Below are 21,952 nucleotides of genomic sequence, written 5' to 3' on the forward strand. Positions count from 1 at the left end.
CTGACCATTGGGTCCGGTCGTGGCCGACTCTGGGGTTGTGACGCTCATCTCGCTTTACTGGCCGAGGGAGCCGGCGTACAGCTTCTGGGTCATGTGGCCAGCATGACTAAGCCGCTTGTGGCAAACCAAGCAGCACACGAAAATGCCGTTTACCTTCTTGCCGGAGCAGTACCTATTTATCTACTTGCACTTTGGCGTGCTTTTGAACTGCTAGGTTGGCAGGAGCAGGGACTGAGCTCACCCCGTCGAGGGGATTCGAACCGCCAACCTTCTGATCGTCAAGTCCTAGGCTCTGTGGTTTAACCCACAGCGCCACCCACGTCCCTTCCAAAGCGCTGTACAGTATACTAAAACGACTAAAAAAAACACAAAAGACAACAGCAGATAAACTTAAAAACAATACCAGCTAAGCGAGGTCTGTTTATCCAGCTAGGAAAGTTTGCTGGAACAGAAATGTTTTAGTTTGTTTCCAGAAAGTGTAGATTGCGGGTGCCTGTTGTATCTCGAGAATAATGCTATTACATGGGACAGCAGCAGACACACTAAAATCCTGTGGAGCAGGATTCTACTATAACAATAACAATATATTTATACCCTGCCCATCTGGCTGGGTTTCCCCAGCCACTCTGTGTGGCTCCCAACAAAATATTAAAAACACTGTAAAACATCAAACATTATAAACTTCCCTAAACAGGGTCTATTTTGGGAACTTGCAAGCAGGGCTGCCTCAGGCAGCAGAATCCAAGGGGTGCCTCCCTGGGCATGACTCTCCACTGCCAGATATTTGGGGGCAGTTCTTTTTTCTGGGTGTATTCAAGGGTATGCAGTACCGGCACCTTTCCCCCACAAATGTTAAAAGTGTAACTTACTGTAACAAGTTCACGGTGAGTACTGGAACCATTTTTCCTTTAAAAAAAAAGCACTTTGGGGGGCACGTAAGCTTCACCCCACATAATTGATTGCAAGACGCAGTACACAGACAACATTTGAATAGAAATTACCATCAAGTTGGGGGGCGACCCCCTCAAATATTTTATTGGGGGGGGGCCTTGGCCCCTAAGAGTTGACTCCTATGATGCTAGAGAAGTGAGGAGAAGCTGATCTAGTTGTAGTTTCCGGGTCACCTTCAAAGGTAGCCCCATGTAGAGTGCATTGCAGTACTCCCGCTTGGACTACTGCAATGCGCTCTACGTGGGGCTACCTTTGAAGGTGTCCCGGAAACTACAACTAATCCAGAACGCAGCAGCCAGACTGGTGACTGGGAGCAGCCGCCTAGACCATATAACACCGGGAATTGTGCTATCTGAAGCAAACCAAGGCCTCTGGTTTCCCAAGAGTTTTCAACACCCTCAGAAAAAGCAATTCTCAGTCATCCAATGAAAGACCTACATTGGCTCCGAGTATGTTTCCGAGCACAATTCAAAGTGTTGGTGCTGACCTTTAAAGCCCTAAACGGCCTCGGCCCAGTATACCTGGAGGAGCGTCTCCACCCCCATCGTTCTGCCCGGACACTGAGGTCCAGCACCGAGGGCCTTCTGGCGGTTCCCTCACTGTGAGAAGCCAAGTTACAGGGAACCAGGCAGAGGGCCTTCTCGGTAGTGGCGCCCTCCCTGTGGAACGCCCTCCCACCAGATGTCAAAGAGAACAGCAACTACCAGACTTTTAGAAAACATCTGAAGGCAGCCCTGTTTAGGGAAGCTTTTAATGTTTGATGTATCACAGTATTTTAATATTCTTTTGGAAGCCACCCAGAGTGGCTGGGGAAGCCCAGCCAGATGGGCGGGGTATAAATAATAAATTATTATTATTATTATTACTAGTGGCTTCTGGGTTTTAGGGAAATCTCACAAGAGTCCTGCAAGATCACATGGGGAGGTTCCTGCAGTGCTTTCTCATGATCTCGCCAGAACGCAGAAGCTGCATTAAGTGGGGCTTTGGTGGGGGCGGCAAGCGGGGTCCAAGGCATGAATGCAAAGCGGCATCTTTCCATTTTGCCTCAGGCGGCGAAACAGGGCAGTCTGCCTCTGCTTGCAGGAGAAGCTCTGCCATTGCTGTTACCTCTCTGGTGCCTCTCAGGTAGCCTCATCTCTGAGCTTATCTGTTATGTGTTAGTACCAACACCTTGAACTCAGCAGGTATCAGATTGGCAGCCACTTCAAATACTGCAAAGAAGGTGTTACACGCTGGCAACCTGCTGCGGCCTCTTTTCTTCCTCAGAGGTAGCCAGTGGAGAAATTGAGGGGGGGCAGGAGTAAGCCAGAGTTTCAGCACAATCATAAGGGTGGGTCTGTGAATCAGTGACTGCCAGCCCCCAATAATTATTTGCAAGAATATTTGGGGAAGGGCTGTAGGTAGCTCAGTGATAGATCACATGCGTCGCATGCAAAAGGTCCCAGGTTCGATTCTCCACATCTCCAGGTATTTATTGTTGTTTCTTAGATTGATTTACCGCCTTCCATCATAAGATCTCAGGGTGGTTTACAAAATAAAATACAGGATGAAAACACAAGTAAATAATTAAAACAAAACAGCAAAACAACAGCGCCCCCCCTTCCTGCAGATACAGTGGTACCTCGGGTTACATACGCTTCAGGTTACAGACTCCGCTAACCCAGAAATAGTGCTTCAGGTTAAGAACTTTGCTTCAGGATGAGAACAGAAATCGTGCTCCGGCGGTGCAGCAGCAACGGGAGGCCCCATTAGCTAAAGTGGTGCTTCAGGTTAAGAACAGTTTCAGGTTAAGTACGGACCTCTGGAACGAATTAAGTACTTAACCCGAGGTACCACTGTACATTTAAAAGACTGTAGAATATTAATCAGCCAAAGGCCTGGTTGAAGAGGTACGTTTTTGCCTGGCACCTAAAAATATACAGTGGTACCTCAGGTTAAGTACATAATTCGTTCTGGAGGTATGTTCTTAACCTGAAACTGTTCTTAACCTGAAGCACCACTTTAGCTAATGGGGCCTCCTGCTGCTGCCACGCTGCCGGAGCACAATTTCTTTTCTCATCCTGAAGCATCTTAACCTGAGGTAATATTTCTGGGTTAGCGGGGTCTGTAACCTGAAGCGTATGTAACCCAAGGTACCCCTGTATAATGAAGGCACCAGGCAAATCTTCCTGGGGAGAACATTCCACAAATGGGGCGTCACTACAGAGAAGGCCCGTTCTTGTGTTGCCACCCTCCAGATCTTGCACAAAGGGGGCACACGAAGAAGGGTCTCAGATGATGATCGCAGAGTCTGGGTTGCTTTATGTGGAGAGAGGCGGTCCTTGAGGTATTGCAGTACTGAGCCGTTCAAGGCTTTATAGGTCAAAACCAGCAGTTTCAGTTGGGCCTAGAAGATAATTGGCAGCCGGTGCAGTCAGACCAGGATTGGTGTGATACGCTCAAACTGCCTTGTCCCAGTGAGCAACCTGTCTGCCGAATTCTGCACCAGCTGAAGCTTCTGAATCTTCAGAGGCAGCCTTACAGATAACACGTTGCAGCAGGGCTGGAAATGTCATAGAACTGTAGAGTTGGAAGGGACCCTGAGGGTCATCTAGTCCAACCCCAGGAACCCTGGAGAGCTGCTGCCACTCCTAATACTAGAACTCAGGGACAACCCCATAAAGCAGAATGTTGGAAGATTTCAGGACAGACAAAAGAAAGTCCTTCTTCACACAACCCACAGTTAAAACTGGAATTTGTTCCCACAAGGTGCAATGGTGGCTACAAAAGAGGATTCGGCAAATTCATGGAAGGTACTTGCTACGATGGCTGTGTTCTGTCTCTAGGGTCACCAGGCCTCTGTATCCCAGGTAACCCTGTTGCATAGGGGTTTTGCTTTTGAGGCACCTGCTTGGCCACCATGAGGACAGGGCTCTTGTTATGACCTCACAAACTACATGGACCAGAGGTCCAGCTCTGAAGAGTGCAGCTTCCAACTTCCCTCTCCTTCATTTGTTGCCTGGTATTCAAAAGTACAGTGGTACCTCGGGTTACATACGCTTCCGGTTACAGACTCCGCTAACCCAGAAATATTACCTCAGGTTAAGAACTTTGCTTCAGGATGAGAACAGAAATCATGGTGCGGCGGCAGCAGGAGGCCCCATTAGCTAAAGTGATGCCTCAGGTTAAGAACAGTTTCAGGTTAAGAAAGGACCTCCGGAACAAATTACCATATTTTTCGCTCTATAAGACGCACCAGACCACAAGACGCTCCTAGTTTTTGGAGGAGGAAAACAAGGGGGAAAAAATTCTGAATCTCAGAAGCCTGGCTTCTGGGATAGCTGCGCAGCCTGCATTCGTTCCATAAGACGCACACACATTCCCCCTTACTTTTTAGGAGGGAAAAGGTGCGTCTTATAGAGCAAAAAATACGGTAAGTACTTAACCCGAGGTACCACTGTACATTGCCTCTGACTTCGCAGGTTTCATCTTGCAGCTGTGGCTAATGGCTGCCGAGGCTGGATGTGGTTCTGGGGGAAGGTGGGGTGGCCAGAGAGAGAGAGAGACTGCCTTTTCCCCCGTTGCTGCTTTTTGACCCATAAAAGCTGCTGTTTGTTGGGATGACGAGCAATTGGGGGGGGGGGGAGAGCGCACTCTGCATATTAGAAGTGCTCTGTCAAATCCTTTTATTAGATTAATAAAAAGCAAGGCAGTCTCTGGCTCTAGGCTAAGCGCACCAATAAAGAAGCAGCAGGCCCCAGATGCACCAGAGTGCATGCCTCCCTCTTAACCCCCCCCAAAAAATAAAACAGGATAGGATATACTTCGCTACCGCCCCTTGCATCCCTATTCTGGATGGCGAAGGGCCTCTTCTCGGACCAGCTATGTAGACTCCCCACCACACCCTGAGACATACGCCTCTTTCAGCAAGATCTGTGCCTATTTTATTTTTTTATTTTTTTAAATCCCAGCCTGCATTTTATGACCCGAATAGCAGGGTACAAATTATAACAGCAGTAAAGTGCTGGTGGAGGAAAGCTGGATTTACCACTGCAGCAGCCAATGTGGCAAGGCAGAGCTCTCAAAACAATTACACAAGCAGAGAGAGAGAGGGAGGGAGGGCAGGGTAATTAACTCAGAGTATCTGCTGGGTGTGCAGGAGGTCCCCAGGTTCAATCCCTGGCAGCTCCAGGTAGGGCTGGGAAAGACTCTCTGCTCACATTCTCCCTATACAGTTAAAGGACTTGGATGCCACTTTAAGCAGTCATGGCTTCCCCCAAAGGATTCTGGGAGGTGTCATTTGTTAAGGGTGCTGGGAGTTGTTTGGAGACACCCTATTCCGCCCCCGGAGCTACAATTCCCAGAGTTCCCTGGGAAGAGGGATTGATTGGAAAACCCCTCTGGGAATGGTAGCTCTGTGAGTATGTGATAAATTGCATTGAAAACGAGCTTTTTCATTAGGATTCCCCCCCCCGCACAAAATTTTGCAGATTTCTACGGAAATGTGAAGAACTGGAGGTGAGAAAAACGAGAAGCATAGAACTGAAATGAACTGATTTGTCTCTCTCTATGGTTTCGGGTTCAAGTTTCTAATGCTTTTACTAAAGGTTCAAACCATAGATTTAAATTACTATGATACTGCTGTCAACAGTGCTGGCTTCTCCCAAATACTAATTCTGGGAGCTGTGGTTTGTGAAGGGTCCTGGGAGTTCCACTTCTCAGAGTTTCCTGATGGTTATACCATTGTGATGGGAAAAGGGAGTTTCCTAACAACTTTAAGTGCCCAGAATTCTTTGGGGGGAGCCATGGCTGTTTAAAGTGATATCATATAGTGCATTAGACATAAAGTGGTATCATATAGTGAATGTGGCCTCCATGACCCAACTGTATTGCTGTGGAAGCAAGCTTTGTGCTTCCACAGGGCTCTTCTTGGGCTACCACCTCCAATCGCTAAAGCAGGGTGTAGGACTCCCACTCCCAGCAGCCCCAGCCATCGTGGTCAATGATCAGAATAATGGGAGTTGCAATCCAGCAACATCTGGAGGGCCACAGATTCCCCATTCTTGTGCTAAAGTTTGTGTAATATATCTGGTTTTGGTAGAGAGCCTGATCATAGTCATCACACGTGTGCACAGGCACACAGCCTTTTCACTGAGTTCCCCTCTGCATTTCACTCTTCATCCAAAGCCTAGGAGAGCGATGAAGCATACTGTAGTTCACAAAAGCTTCTGCCATAATAAAAGCATTAAGTCTTTGAGGTGCCACAAGGCTTTTTGTTCTTTTTGCAGAATAAAGTGTGGCAAATGTCAGTGCAGAACCACACAAGTGTATCACAGCAGCCACAAAATTAAGCTAGGAATTGGGAATGTGCCCTAGTAAATATCCACTCAGATGCAAGCTTATTAGAAGGCCTTAAGCAAGCCTCCCCTACTCTTTTTTTTAAAAAAAAGCTTAAAAGAATTGTATCAGGTTTGCTTCTTTTCTTCCTGGCAGAGGTTCTGTGTCTGACTTTTTAAGAGGTGTGCATAACTGGCAGGGACTCTTAAGATTATTATTTATTTATCTCATTTAATGGTTTGGCGCCCTGCTTTTCTTGTAAAATAAAACCAAAGCAGCCCGCACCAGGGAATCAACAGATTAAAGCCATCCATCATTAAAAACAATAAAAGCAGCAGAACTGAAACAGATCGCAAAACTAACAAAGAGGCCAGCAAAAAAAATATCGGTCTGTAAAATGGTAACAAAATTGTGGGGGGGGGGGTTTGAGGGGGTGGCAACATTGCAAAGCTACTCGGAGCTGCTGCCAAAAGCTTTTAATTGGTGAGGAATAATAAACCAGGGCTACTCTCCTTGGTGTGAGGCTTCAGAAAGTAGGTGATCATGGAGCAGGACCTCCACTGCTGAGAAGAGAGTATGCGGTGTGCACAGTGCCATCTGGAGCCACCAACCTTTTGGGACTGGTGGGCACACTGGGAATTTTGAGAAATCACCATGGGCACCAGTCACAAAATGGCTGTCATGGATTCATGACATAACACAAGATGGCTGCCATGGGAACGTGGCGTGAGACAAAATGGCTGCCACAGCTGAAAGAGAAGGAAGAGAGACGGGAACACAAAATGGAGTGGATATGTTACCCATCCTCAAATGTGGCACTCCGTCACATGAGGAAAGGGGTCTAAACCAGCCACCGCTGTGGTCGCTCATTGGAGCAAAGCTCTTTGCACCTCTCTTCTGTTCAGAATAGGAGGGAGAGAAGGGGTTCAGTTCTGGCGTCCGGTAAAAGTGTGGGCATGGGAATGTGCGTGCTCAGTGTAGGGGATGCTGAGCCAAAGTAAACAGTCCCTCATGCATCGTGGACTCAGTGGGATATTTGCTGAGACCTTTTGTGCATGCCTTAGGGAGGTACGTGCAGCTGGGCCCTCAAGTGCAGTGGAGGACGCTGCCAGGTCACATCCACACCATACAATTTGAGCATTCTTGAGCCCACTTTCAATAGTCATGGCTTCCCCCAAAGAATCTTGGGTGCTGACGGTTGTTAGGAGAACCCCCTCACAGAGCTACAGTCCACAACAGGCTTAAAAAAACTACAGTTTTCACATTTGGCGGGGGGGACAGGACACACACAATGAATGTTAACTCGTATAAGAGTGTTATAAACATGTGGTGTGACCCCCAGTCATATCCACTTTAGTTGCATTGAATGAGGAAAGGCGCCATCTTGTCCTTCCGCCTCAGGCAGGTAAAGGCCTCAAGCCAGCCCTGTAGGTGATGGAGGCAATTTTGCTGTGCCTCGCCATATTCATGAACATCAGCTTTATGCTTGTAGCGTTGGAGAACGCTTGCTATTATTTATTTAAATTCCATTTAATAATTGCTTCCCAGAAAATGCCTCGAAGCAATTTCACAATGAAAACCAGCAGCAATAAAAGCAATTGCACAGTGACCTATATATTAAAATGAAAAACAACAACGCAAGGGAGAACAACAACAACTAGAAACGCTTTCATATGTAAAAGCAATTAAAAACCACTTTTGTATGTAAAATCAATTTCAAATCCGACGCCAATAGAAAATGAGATAAATATCTCCACTTAAAAGGCTCTTTGAAAAAGGAAGGTCTTCGATAGGCAATGGAGACTTTGCTTGTCTGATCTGTAATGGGGAAGGGGCTTCTGAGGGCAGGTACCAACATGCTAAAGGCCTGATTCCTATATTGTGATGTGGTCATAACTACAGAAGGTCCTCTCCTGCAGAGTACAGGGATCAGAGCCCTTACTAAAATAACACAAGGAATCAGAAAATGAATGGAAATTAACCTTTCTATTGCAAGGAAGGCAGCCTCTCTTGCAGTAAAGTTATTTGGAATCCATTTCAGAACAACTGTGGTGGAGATCCTGGGTTTTACTGAGAAGACCCATTAAAATTAATGGACCTTCGTTAGTTGTGTCTGCTCTGGGCATGACTAACACTGGATATGCATGAGGGTGCATATCCGATGGGCTTGCCGAGCAGAAGGTCAGCGGTTTGAATCCCTGCGACATGGTGCGCTCCTGTTGTTCTGTTTAAGCTTCTGCCAACCTCTCAGTTCGAAAGCACACCAGTGCAAGTAGATAAATAGGTCCTTCTGCGGCAGGAAAGTAAGCAGCATTTCCTTGTGCTCTGGCTTCTGTCAGGGTGTCCCGTTGTGCCAGAAGCAGTTTAGTCATGCTGGCCGCATGACCCGGAAAGCTGTCTGTGGACAAACACCTGATCCCTCGGCCTGAAAGTGAGATGAGCACCCCAACACCATAGTCGCTTAACCATCCAGGAGTTCTTTACCTTTTACCTTTTTACCTTATGCATGAGGGTATACATGCATTTTGGCACGTCTCTCCTCCCTTTATTTTAATGTCGTTTTAGTAAAGCTGTGATACAAATTTCTGCTTGATATGTACATTGTTAAAACTCTGGAACTTGCTCTCTCAACTTGGATTCATTTTAAAAGACGATTAGACAAATATTGCAGAGGAGAAACCTCTTAATAGCTACTAGACATGATGACTATATCCTCGACTGTCAGAGGTGATCTATGCCTCTGAATGCCAGTTGCTGGGAATCACAAGTGGAGAAGGCAGTGCTGTTCCCCTCAGGTCCTGCTTGTAGGTTTCCCCCAGGCACCTGGTCAGCCATTGTAAGAACAGGATGCTGGACTAGATTGGGCCATTGGTCTGATGCAGCAGGACTCTTCTTAGGCTCTTAAATTTTATGTATAGAAAGCATACATGCCTTCCTTTAATGTTTTTGTGCAGCTGGAAGGTGTCCTTGAAGTGTGAGAACGCCCCTAGATGGAGAAATGTGCATTGCTTTACATGGCTGGAATGTAGTCTACGGTAGAAAGATAAAAAAAAAACATTCGACTGATTAATATTCTACAGCCTCTTAAATGTGTTTGTGGGTGGGTAGAGGGGTTATAGTTTTGTTGTTTTTGTTTTAAATATTTATTTTAGCTTTCATCTCGTATTTTTAATTTTGTGAACTGCACTGAGATTTTTTGATGAAGGAGGTATATAAATTTAATAATAAAAAATAAGTACCTGTTGCTCCTCCCACTTTTGTGTCTGGCCCCGCCCACCATTGGTATGTGCACAATGTCAATTTCCTGTATTCCTAACAAATCTGTTTGCTCGGGCCACCAAGACCCTTTGTTTCATGAAATTGACTAATAATCCAGTGTTTCCTCTCTGATTTGCTGCTTAGACTTAATTATGCAGTCTATGTTTGCAGTGTTCCTCCTTGTACCAGTCTGGGTATGTAATCAGGGAAGGGGAGATCTTTGATTCAGTTCACATTTAAATATTAAGCTACCTAATTCACACTGACACAATACGAAAATGGAAACACAGCTCTCCTTTGAAATTTGTACTTCTCTTAATTTTGAAGCACAATTCTCTAGCCGAGTGACTTCTACAAAAATTCATACTTACTGGACTAAAGTGTGCAGTAAAATGCATATATTGGTTAAAATAGTATACAAAAAATGAATTGTATTGCGGGGGGTGGGGTTGCTTTATAAAAATGTGTATATTAGGAAAATCACCATACCAAGATACATATATTAGGAGAAGTAAAAATGCTGATGAATATTCATGAGGGCTATACACACACCACAAACAGATGTGAAAATGTGGAGAACGGAATATAAGTCTGGGAAATTAGAAAATGAGAAAAGCTGATTTTGCCAGAATCTCCCATCCCTAAGATGTAATACCCCCCCCCCCAACAACACTTCATGGATTGGCAATAGATTTGTGGGTTTCTCCAATATCAGGGATTGGGAACCTATGACCCTTCAACTCCCATAATCCCTGGCCATTGGATGATAGGAGATTTAGTCCAGGAACATCTGGAGGGTACCACTTCCCTGTGTTATATGGACCTCCCTATAAATTAGGATAATCTTCCAAATCCCTCTTGCATGTTGCAGTTTGGGGGGGGAAAACATGAGCAAGGACTTTTCTGCAGTAACACCCTGGTCCTCACCATATCCCTGGTGGTGTTCAGGCAGGCAAGGAAGACATTCCACATAGCTTTTAATGTAGGGCTGGTATTTTATTGTGGGTGTATTCTACACCATGCTCTTGACCCAGAGGTCACTTCTGCATCATATATTTGGAGGCGAGGGAAAGGGGGTGTTATTGTTTTGTTTTGTTTTTATTCCTGTTTTTATTATGTATTTTGTGTTTTTATCTTTTATTTTGATGCTGTGAGCCGCCCTGAGATCTTCGGATGAAGGGCAGTATAAAGGTAAAGGGACCCTGACCATTAGGTCCAGTCGTGACCGACTCTGGGGTTGCGGCGCTCATCTCGCTTTATTGGCCAAGGGAGCTGGTGTACAGCTTCCAGGTCATGTGGCCAGCATGACTAAGCCGTTTCTGGCGAACCAGAGCAGCGCACAGAACGCCATTTACCTTCCCGCCGGAGTGGTACCTATTTATCTACTTGCACTTTGACGTGCTTTCGAACTGCTAGGTTGACAGGAGCAGGGACCGAGCAACGGGAGCTCACCCCTTTGCGGGGATTCGAACTGCCAACCTTCTGATCAGCAAGTCCTAGGGCAGTATACAAAGTTAATAAATAATAATGAAATAAAATAATAATATATTTAAAGCATTCTTATACCATTTTAAGCAGCCATGGCTTCCCATCAAAGAAACCTGAAACCTGTAGCTTTTAAAGAACTTGGAATTGTAGCTCTGAGTTGGGTAAACTACACTTCCCAGGATTCAGTGGTGTAAATATGTGTTAAAACTATTGTGCAGATGTGACTGATCAGGGTGTATCAGCTCTGATTTTTTTCTGCTTTATTTGTTGCTGGTGGATTTATTCTACTTTATTAGTTGTTGTTATTCATTATGCACGCTTCACTGTAAGGCCCACGGGCAGGTTACAGCAATTTGAAATACAACATTTGTTAAATAATGTTTCTCCAATGCTACCATATTATTGCTGTCCTAAGGGGCTATAGCGCATCCAGAGTGGGACAAAAATAATAATAATACTCCAGAACATTTGTGGTATGAAAAGTTAAAGGATTTCAGCACTAAGCCAGAAGACATTCAGTGACTAGAGATAAAGCAGTGTTTCTGCCTCCAAACCTTTGAAGATGTAAACAGTATTGAAAGTGGAATAGTGTGTGGACACCCCAATTGCATCATGGGCACGAAACATTAGCCATGCACAATAAAAAGGACTTTTGGAGGAGTGCGAACTCTGTTCCCTTCTTATTTTTAAGGCTTTAGTTTTAATTTTCGTTCCTTGATGTTTACATTGGGGGGGGGACACTATTTGAGAGCGGCTTTGCTAGGGCTAGAAAAGCAACATTATGTGTGTGTGTGTGTGTGTGTGTGTGTGTGTGTGGCATTTTGTAGTCCCAGGAAGGCTCCAGCCGCTGTTCACTTTCTGGCCTTTAAAAGACTGCAAGTCAAGTCCTCTTGACTGCAACAGATTAACATGGCCACTATCCCTCTGCAATTGTTCTCCTCTGTTGATGTTGTTGTTTTTCCTACTTGGAGTGGTTCAGAGGGTTAAACCTATGAAGCTCTGGTTCCTAGAAAGGCCTGTGGAAATTTGAGATGAGAGCTGCAGAGAGAGAGAGGAAGGGGGGGGGAGAAGGCTCCCTTTCCCTTCTCGTCCCGCCTCCCGCCTCCGGTCTGACATGAGAAACGGTCTGACATGAGAAACGGCCTCTTGCATCTCGCTTCCCAACCTGGGAGCAATCGAAGGGCTGCGGCAGACACAAAGGCTGCAAGGCGCGGGTGAGTTCAAGGAAGGAAGGGGGGGGGACACCCGGATGCAAGGTACAAAGTAGTGGCAGCGGGAGGGGGGCTGAGTGGGAGAGACGAGAGAGATGGGGAACTAATGCCGGAGGGAAGGAGCAGGGGGTCCTCGGAGAAACTTAAAAGTGTGCAAAATTCGACTCAGAGCACTTGTGTGCCCAGATGCCATGTGGTTTGACATGGGTGCTTTAATGCTGTCTGGATTCGCACGGTCGCCAGGAACTGTTATTGCAGAAGAACTGAGAGAGAGACAGGCTGTCACCCCGAGAGGCAGGGCCTAAATCGGAGGCTTTCCAAACTGTGCCCTGGGGAATCCTGGAGTCCCTCTGAAGCGGAGCTCCGCGAGAGGATCAGTAATGGCGGACCAGCTTCCTGGGGCAGCGGGCTGGGGGGAGGTGGGGGGGACCAGCTTCCTGTTGCCACTGATCTTCCCCCCAGGCAGGTGGGACAGTGTGTCTCAGGTGCACTCAAAGAGGACGGGATGGCGTGGCCCAAGCCTGCCTGGCCAGCACAGTGCATGAGCTGAACAGAGCATCCCATGCCTCGAATCCTCTTGCGGGGAGATCCATGGACAACATAGCCAGCTAGATGAGACAACGCGAGAAGGGTATTAACTTTGAAAAGTGATAGTCTGTGTTGGTCACTGACCCTTTGGAAGTTGTTGGGGGACGCATATTCCCCTTACAAGTCCCAGAGTTCCCTGGGAAAGGGAACTGAGTGTTAAACCACTCCAGGGATTATAGCTCTGTTAGTTGAATAGGAGTCTCCTAACAATTCACAGCACCCTGAACAAACTACAGTTCCCAGGATTCTGTGGGGGAAGCCATAACTGTTTAAAGTGATATAATACTGCTTTAAATACATAGTGCAGATGGGGCCTGGGAGAGGATAGGTGGAAGGGGGTCAGTCTCACAACGCCAAAGTGAGCCAGCAAGTTATTTAATACACATTTATTTCATCTTTTAAGATGGACCTTGGCATCAGTTATCGGTGTCCTGGTTACTTCCTGGCTGGATTACAGCAATGCTATTCATGTGAAGCTGCTTTAAAAAACAGAGAAAACCAATGCCTCATAAACTTCCAATTGATGCAAAATGTTGCTGACAGGCTTGAGATCTGGTGCCTAAAATTTGGAGTTTTGTGGCTCTATCTGCGATGGTTGCCAGCTTTTGTTTTGGAGCTTTATTTCATGAATGGCTGCTATTAGTTGTTAAGGACCTGGAATGGCTTTGGGGCCAGGTCACCTCAGTAATCGCTTGCACCCATGTGAACCAGTGGGCACTGAGGATCAGCTTCGGAGCTTCTGTGCTCTGCCCTTTTCCATGTGTGAAATTAGATGGGCCATGATGACAGAAGCGGCCTTTGTTTTTTTTTTTTACTTATAGCACTTCCTTTAAATCCTTTTTCCCATGTCCAGTTGTTTATCGCTGCAATTCTATTTTGCATTACTCAAAACATTTTAGCACTCATTAATTTTACAACAGTTCTTAAGGTAAACTTTAAATTTCTTCCAGTCTTCTTCCACCGTCTCTTTCCCTTGGTCTCGGATTCTGCCGGTCATCTCAGCCAGTCCCAGAAGCGGCCTTTGTTGGTGGTGGCCCCACAATTGTGGAATGCCCTTCCCACGAAAAATCCACCTGGCCTTTCTGCCTTTCGGTTGGTGCTAAGGCTGTATACACTCCATACGTTTAAAGCACATCACATGCCCCCCAAAACCCTGGGAACAGTCTGTAAGGGTGCTGGGAATTGCAGCTGTGTGAGAGATAAACTACAGTTCCCGTTATTCTTTGAGAGGGAGTAATGGATGTGCTTTAAATGTATTGTGTGTGTGTAGCCGAAGGTTCTTTATTCTTTATTAATTTTCTTTAAAACAAAAACACACAAACTAGCAACTTGATGTTCTTAGATATTTGCTGAAGTTCTGTTAGCAGTCCCTTCAATTGTCTTACACACTGTTGCTTTGTTATTCAAGGGTTGACAACGTGACACCCAAGAGTGCACAGGTTTCTGCAGAGGCCTAAATTGGTGCTTGCTAGATCCTCCTTCCCCTACTTAAATTAGGCTTGGAAGATGCATTTTGTTGTAACCAATAAAAGAGGTTGTGGCGTGTGCCCATCAGTCCCAGATTCAGTCCCCAGCATCTCCAGGCAGGGTTGGGAGAGACTCTCCCGCCTGGAACCCTGGAGAGCTGCTGCCAGTCACTGTAGGCAATATTGAGCTAAATGGACCAGTGATCTGATTCATTATAAGGCAGCTCCTATGTTCTGTGTCCGTGAATAGACCAGGATCAGACCAGACTGTTGCCCGTGGACTTCAGTCAGGTAGTCTGCGTTGTGTGTATAGAACAGCGGGTGCAGCAACTGTGAACAGTGGGTGCAGTGCGTTAAATATTCATGTTGAGTTCTAATTGTATTTTTATTGCTGCTTTTGTATTGTATTTTTTATGTATCATTGTACCTTCTATTGTAGTCGATGTCAAAAAATAAAATACAATTTAAATAATGAAAGAAGCAATAAAAACACAGTTAAAAATCCTGCAGCATCTAGCACAGCGCATTACAATTGCTACAACGGACAGAAAAAAGCCCATTAACTGGTCTGCCAAGACTCTCAGCAGTTTTCAAGTGGTCGGGGTGGGGGTGGGGGGAAGAATCATAGAATTGTAGAGTTGGAAGAGACCACAAGGATCATCTAGTCCAACCCCCTTCAATGCAGGGGGAACCGCTGAAAGAGGCTATGTTTTTATACAGAGCAGTTTATTGTGGTCTTGTAGCTGCTGGTACATAACATGACGTTGTTATTATCAAAACGCTGTGCCACATTTTGCTTGTCCACTCTCACCATTTAATCTGGATTTACTGTTTCTGTGTTTTTTTACTTAGTGGATTTTCGACAGAGACAGTAAAATCAGATTAAATGTGGAAATAATATGAGCTGGCATCTTGACGATGCCATGTTGTGTGTGGATGCTGCACAACTCTTGCATGCATTCGCAGCACTGAGCTCGCACTGAACTGCTGTATGGAAGTGCTGTTGGACTCCATGGATGGAGCCTCATTGCCAGCATTAGAAGAAACTTAGAATGATAGAATAATAGAGTTGGAAGAGACCACAAGGGCCATCGAGTCCAACCCCCTGCCAAGCAGGAATCACCATCAGAGCACTCCTGACATATGGTTGTCAAGCCTCTGCTTAAAGACCTCCAAAGAAGGAGACTCCACCACACTCCTTGGCAGCAAATTCCACTGTCGAACAGCTCTTACTGTCAGGAAGTTCTTCCTAATGTTTAGGTGGAATCTTCTTTCTTGTAGTTTGGAACCATTGCTCCGTGTCCGCTTCTCTGGAGCAGCAGAAAACAACCTTTCTCCCTCCTCTATGTGACATCCTTTTATATATTTGAACATGGCTATCATATCACCCCTTAACCTCCTCTTCTCCAGGCTAAACATGCCCAGCTCCCTTAGCCGTTCCTCATAAGGCATCGTTTCCAGGCCTTTGACCATTTTGGTTGCCCTCCTCTGGACACGTTCCAGTTTGTCAGTGTCCTTCTTGAACTGTGGTGCCCAGAACTGGACACAGTACTCCAGGTGAGGTCTGACCAGAGCAGAATACAGTGGCACTATTACTTCCCTTGAATGACTATGCAGTTGGAGGAAGCAATGCTTCTGAATAGCAGTTGCTGGAAACCTCAGAAGGGGAGAGGGCTCTTGTGTTCCGGTTCTGCTTCCAGGCTTCCCATAGGCATGTGGTTGGTTATCATGAGAACTTTTAACTTGCTTTTTTATAATTATTTTACTTTTATGGTTTTATGGCTTTCTGTTGCTGTACACCCCTGTGATACAATGGTATAAAAATGTTTTTTTAATAAATAAACCAGAAAGAAAGAAATAGGACTGAGATGGGCCAATGGTTTGATGCAGCAGGGCTCTTCTTAAGCTCATCTGGTGGTGCAGCAATAAAACTGCTAACACATTCACTAAGCTAAGCAGGGTCTGGTATGGTTTCAGATTGGATGGGGGACCATGTGTTGAGATTCATGGGTTGGACCAGATATCCGTTGGGGCCCCTTCCAACTCTACGATTCTAATTTATTTTTTAATGTTCTTATGGGTTATCAATCCATTCCCAAGGGCAGTTCAAAGATCTGCAGGATAAAGAGTGGCTTGCCCCCCATGGGGATCCATAGTCCAAATGGAACCAGTGATGTAGGGGAAGGTGGGCTGTTCATCGTAGGACATCTTGAAGCAGAGGTTGAATGTGAAATTCCTACCCTCCTACCCCAACTTCAGTCTGAAATGGGACAGAGCTAGGAACATAGGAAGTGGCCTTATCTTGCCCATCCAGCTCAGTATTGTCCACATTGACCAGCAGAGGCTCTCCAGCGGTCTTTCTCTTAGCCCTAGCTAGATATACCCGGGATTGAACCCAGGACTTTTGGCCTGGAAAGCAGATGCTTGACCGCTGAGTTAGGAATATAGGGAGCTGCTGCTTGAAATTGGTGTTTCTCCTTGTTGCAGCAGTCGTAATATGCTGAAATATATGGAATTAGAACTGTGATGTAATGACACCCAATCTATAAGAAATAAAAGAAGCAACTGACCTGCAATTAAAAATCAATGAATATTTAATGAGATGGATGGGCTATCTCTTGTCTTCAACCACAAATCCACATGCACACTGCAGGCCACTGACATGAAGCTCAAGGTCAGCTTGCTCCAGCTCCCAAATCTTCTTCCATTCCTGCTCATCACCCTCTCCAAGACATCTCCATGGGGTTTGAGACCCAAGGTTCTTCTTCTGCTCTTAATTCAGCATAAGCTCTCATTGGTCGCCCCCCGGCTCCATTTTTGGGATACATAACAAAATTGACTTTTCCCTCTTTTCCATTCAGGAGCTGGATTCGGAAACCAAAATGGAGGAACAGGAACCTGCAGGACCCGAACCACAGGAGACTTTGGAGGGGGGAGCCCGAGACCTTCACGTCGTTCAGGTCGGGGCCACCGGGGAGTTGATGGAAGGGGCCACGCCTCAGCAGTTTAAAAGGGAGCCGGAGGACCATTGTTGGGAGTCCCAGCTGCAGGACTTCTTGAAGGCGATGCAGCCCTCCCGTTCGGGATGGAGGAACCCCCAACCACCCCAGTATTCACTAGGAGAAGACACCAAGTATTTCCAGACCTCCTTCAAGGGAGGGGCTGAAGGTGGCCGGTGGCCTAAGGTCGAGTGCATGGACCAGAGCCCCCCGGGCCTCAGTGGAGACACCAGCAAGGCCTACGAGAGCAGCCGAGAGTCACCGGTGAAAGTGAAGGAGGAGGTTCTGGACGAGGATCTGGTCAACGTCGAGATGAGGCGGCAGCGCTTCCGCCTCTTCTGCTATGAGGAGGCCGAGGGGCCCCGAGAGGTTTGCAACAAGCTCTGGGAACTTTGCCACCAGTGGCTGCGGCCGGAGACTCACAGCAAGGAGCAGATCCTGGAATTCCTGATCTTGGAGCAGTTTCTGACTGTCCTGCCTCCGGAAATGCAGAGCTGGGTCAGGGACCAGGGCCCCGAGACTTGCACCCGAGCCGTAGCCCTGGCAGAGCGGTACCTGCAAGAGTCCGAGGAACCTGAACATAAGGCAATTGTTTTGGATTAAGGGTTTGGGGCTGGTGGTAACTGTACCTGCAGCGTTCATGTTTTTTATACTTGTCTGACTATTATGCATCTCTCTCTCTCTCTCTTTAAAAAAAATTAGCTGTCAGGCTCCTTGGAGAAGCCATTTAACTCTCCCATGTCAGATCATTCGCCAGCTGCTGTCCTGAAGATGCAGCTCCCCTTGGAGGAAAAGCAGGAGGATGACTGGGAGGCCACCTTGTCTGGTAAGTATTCCTGCTACCCCAGGGGTGAGGGACTCCCAACTCTCGCCAACCCCAGCCAATATGTCCAGTGCTCAGGTATAATCAGACTTGAAGTCCCCTGCTGTCTCCTTGATCACTCTTTCTCAGTCTAAACCACCTCACAGGCTTGCCAGTGTAACAGAGTAGTTAGAGTGCCAGACTAGAACCTGGGGGACCAGGATTCAAATCCCCATTCAGCCATACAGCTCACTGGGTGACCTTGGGCCAGTTAAGTGCCTCTCAGCCTAGCCTACCTCGCAGGGTTGTTGTGGAGATTAACTGAGGAAGGGGAGAAACATGTACACCACCTTGAACTCCTTTGGAGAAACGCCACCTGGAGCTCATTTTTGAGGAAGGGTTGGGATCGCTGGAATAAATAAAATAATGCAGTATTCCGTTGTGGAATTAGCTGGTTGGTGTTAGCTGAATGGAATCTCATGGTTCGTTGGGAGGACAAAGGGGAAATAAGGCTGTTGCCCACACATCCTGTTTGTGGGCTTGCTAGAGGAGGACCCGGTTGGCTACTGTGGGAAAGAGGAAGCTGGCCTCTGGGGTGATTCAGCAGGGCCCTTCACTATGATTCTTTTACAGTGGTACCTCGGGTTAAGCACTTAATTCGTTCCGGAGGTCCGTTGTTAACCTGAAACTATTCTTAACTGAAGACCATTTTAGCTAATGGGGCCTCCTGCTGCTGCTGCCGCCGTGCCGCTGCTGTGCAATTTCTGTTCTCATCCTGAGGCAAAGTTCTTAACCCGAGGTACTATTTCTGGGTTAGTGGAGTCTGTAACCTGAAGCGTCTTTAACCTGAAGCATATGTAACCCGAGGTACCAATGTATTTGTGTTCCAACAGGCAATGAGCAAGTGCAAGATGATGACGAGGAGGAGTCATCCTTTCAGGCCGACCGGCCTGATCAAGTGGGTATTGGTGGAGCATCGCTGGAAAGAGCCAAAGGGAAAGGGTTCCAGGGCCTTGAGATGGACGGGAAGACTGAAAGTCGCCAGGGGCCAGAAGGTCTCCTGGAAAGCCCTCCTGGGAAGGCCGCCAAGCTTTCTGAGGAAGGTGAGAGGGGCTTACGCGAAGGTTCCTCCCAGGAGGGAACCCACAGGCACGCTGACTCGGGGGAAAGCTCCTGCCAGAGCTTTGGCCATCAGGAAATGCAGCCGATTGAAAAGCCCCACAAATGCTCCTTTTGCGGGGCGAGCTTCTACGAGAGAACCCACCTGGTGATCCACGAGAGGATCCACACCGGGGAGAAGCCCTACAAGTGCTCGGTGTGCGAGACCTGGTTCTCGCACCCCTCTGAGCTCATGAGGCACGAGGAGACCCACATGCCCGAGAAGCCTCACAAGTGCGCGGTCTGCGGGAAGAGCTTCAACCAGAAAGCCTCCCTGATCACCCACGAGAGGACCCACACGGGAGAGAAGCCGTACGAGTGCTCCGAGTGCGGGAAGAGCTTCAGCACCAGCTCCCAGCTCATCACGCACAAGAGGGTCCACACGGGAGAGAAGCCCTACAGCTGCTCGTACTGCGGCAAGAACTTTAACCAGAAAGCCTCCCTCATCACCCACAAGCGGACCCACACGGGAGAGAAGCCCTACGAGTGCACGCTGTGTGGGAAGAGCTTCAGCGCCTGCTCGCAGATCATCAACCACATCCGGGTGCACACCGGAGAGAAGCCCTACGAGTGCTTGGAGTGCGGGAAGCGCTTCGGGAGCAGCTCCCACCTCACCGACCACAAGAGGACCCACACGGGCGAGAAGCCGTACAAGTGCCCTGACTGCGGCAAGAACTTCAGCCGGAGCTCCAACCTGACGGCGCACAGCCGGATCCACACGGGAGAGAAGCCATATATATGCTCAGGGTGCGGCAAGAGCTTCCGGCAGAAAGCCTCCCTCATCACACACAAGAGAACCCACACGGGAGAGAAGCCTTTCGAGTGCTCCGAGTGCGGCAAGAGCTTCATCTCGAGCTCTCGGCTCGTCAGCCATAAGCGGGTACACACGGGGGAGAAGCCCTACGAGTGCTTGGAGTGCGGGAAGTGCTTCATTTCCAGCTCCCACCTCCTAAGTCACAAGAGGGTCCACACGGGAGAGGAGCCATATAAATGCGCATAGAGCGGGGAGAAGCTTTGGTCACTAGGCTGGCCCTCCTGATGGGGCCACTTCACCCATCGCCCCGGCCAGGAATCTTGTAAATCAGGGATGGCCTTAGCTTCTGTAATCTCGAGGGCCGTTTTTATTCTCTACACCTAACATTAAGGCGCGGAATCTCTCTTACAATTTAGAAAGAAGACACGTATATTTTTTCTCTCCATAGGTATAAATTTCCTCCAAAGGCTGGTCATTCATCCTGGCTGTTAAGGCTTGCTGGTGTGATGGGCATCAACATGGCTAGGCCTGTGGTTTGTGCAGATCTCCCAGCCTCCAGCCCATGAGGAGTGCGCAAGCGTGGCACATGTGCATGCTGCATTCCCCACCTCCATCCCCCATGCATAAGGGGAGATGCGCACATTCGGCTGGAGGGACCCATGGTCTGACTTGGCACAAAGTCAGCTTTCTTCTTATTGTGCCTGCCTCCTGCCTGTGATCCCCAGCTGGCAAACTCTGCGGACCATCCCTGAGGTCAAGGGAAGGGCCGTGGCTCACTGGTAGTACACAAGCTATGCATGTGCAAGGTTCCGGACTCAGTCCCCACAGCCTCCAGCTAGGGCTGGGAGAATCCTGTGCCTGGAACCATAGAGAGCTGCTCACGGTCAGTGTAGAAAGTTCTGAGCCAGAGGGACCTGCGGGTTGACTGTATAAGGTAACTTCCTGTGTTCTGGTGACTCTCTTTGGGTCAGGGATGGGGCCCTCTGCCTGGTGCTGAACTGCAGGTCCCATCACCCTTCTCTGCTGGCCATGTCAGCCAGGGCCAATGGGAGTTGGGAGTCAACAACATCTGGAAGTTCCCTATCGCTGCCGCAGAGAATAGCCAAGGTGGAGGGTGGGCGCGGTTTGGCATGGAGATGAGCAATTCAGCAATTAAAAGCTCTTCCAAGGCAGTGTCTCTTAGGCAGCTTTCCATTATGGAAACCTGTCCAGAGCATCTCGTCCGCTGAAGCAGCCCTGAGCTGTTGCCACCACAAAATGGGAGCGTATTGCAGAGGATTCTGGGAAATTTATTATGACATACACCCACCCACACATAGTTTGCATGGAAACACCTGCCTGCGCCTCTTGGGCCTCTAAATTTGTCACCACCTTGAAGCCCAACGGTGTCTTTCAGCACACCCAACCCACTCTTATAGATGAGCATTTCATTGGTTTTGAGAATATTGGTCCTTTCAGAGGACAGCTTGTCCTCCATTTCCTTTCTTCTCTTCTGAGAAATTGCCAAGCATTCCCATTCGCAACCCAGGATGTAGTTTGAAAACACTTCTGATAACACTGTCCTCCTTCCCTTGTCGTTGGAAAGCTGGCAGGGTGTAGATTTGTAGAAGCAAAAGTATTTTATGGGATGGCAGGAGACCTGTATAACTGTTATTCTCCTCTGTCACCCAACCACTGCGCCACAAGTTTCTTGCAGGCAAACGATCCTCTAGCCTCTAGCCTGTGACATGTGGCCCTATTTTTGTCCTCCCGCCCCGAGTGAATCTAGGGCAAGCTCACCTCTGCCCTTCATTTGCATGCATGCTGCACTGACCTCCTCTGAGGAGGGCCTGACCGAATAGTCAAGGCCATGAGCTAAGCACGCGTTGCAGGTAAAGCACTTCAAATGGTCCCCTCCCCGCCCAGAAATACGACGTAAAGCGCTAGACGGATCATCCTTTTAACTGCTTTCAAGGTCACAG

The 21,952-nt window shown here is 47.7% G+C and overlaps 1 protein-coding gene across 6 annotated transcripts in view; it reads left to right on the plus strand.

Annotated features, from left to right (window-relative positions):
* The window catches only part of LOC128408998 (zinc finger and SCAN domain-containing protein 2-like), a 28,017-nt gene extending 6,882 nt beyond the window's left edge, over nucleotides 1-21,135 (plus strand). For 3 of the 6 annotated variants that reach the window (XM_053379131.1, XM_053379132.1, XM_053379129.1), the window contains exons 2-4: nucleotides 17,140-17,862; nucleotides 17,980-18,103; nucleotides 18,973-21,135. In XM_053379131.1, the coding sequence (XP_053235106.1) occupies nucleotides 17,161-17,862; nucleotides 17,980-18,103; nucleotides 18,973-20,237 (2,091 nt within the window). In that variant the 5' untranslated portion in view covers nucleotides 17,140-17,160 and the 3' untranslated portion in view covers nucleotides 20,238-21,135. The other 3 variants (XM_053379130.1, XM_053379134.1, XM_053379133.1) reach the window with 3 other exon arrangements.
* Nucleotides 21,136-21,952: the final 817 nt, after the last annotated feature.

This window comes from Podarcis raffonei, chromosome 2, assembly GCF_027172205.1.
Source record: "Podarcis raffonei isolate rPodRaf1 chromosome 2, rPodRaf1.pri, whole genome shotgun sequence".
In the NCBI taxonomy this organism is placed as follows: domain Eukaryota; kingdom Metazoa; phylum Chordata; class Lepidosauria; order Squamata; family Lacertidae; genus Podarcis; species Podarcis raffonei.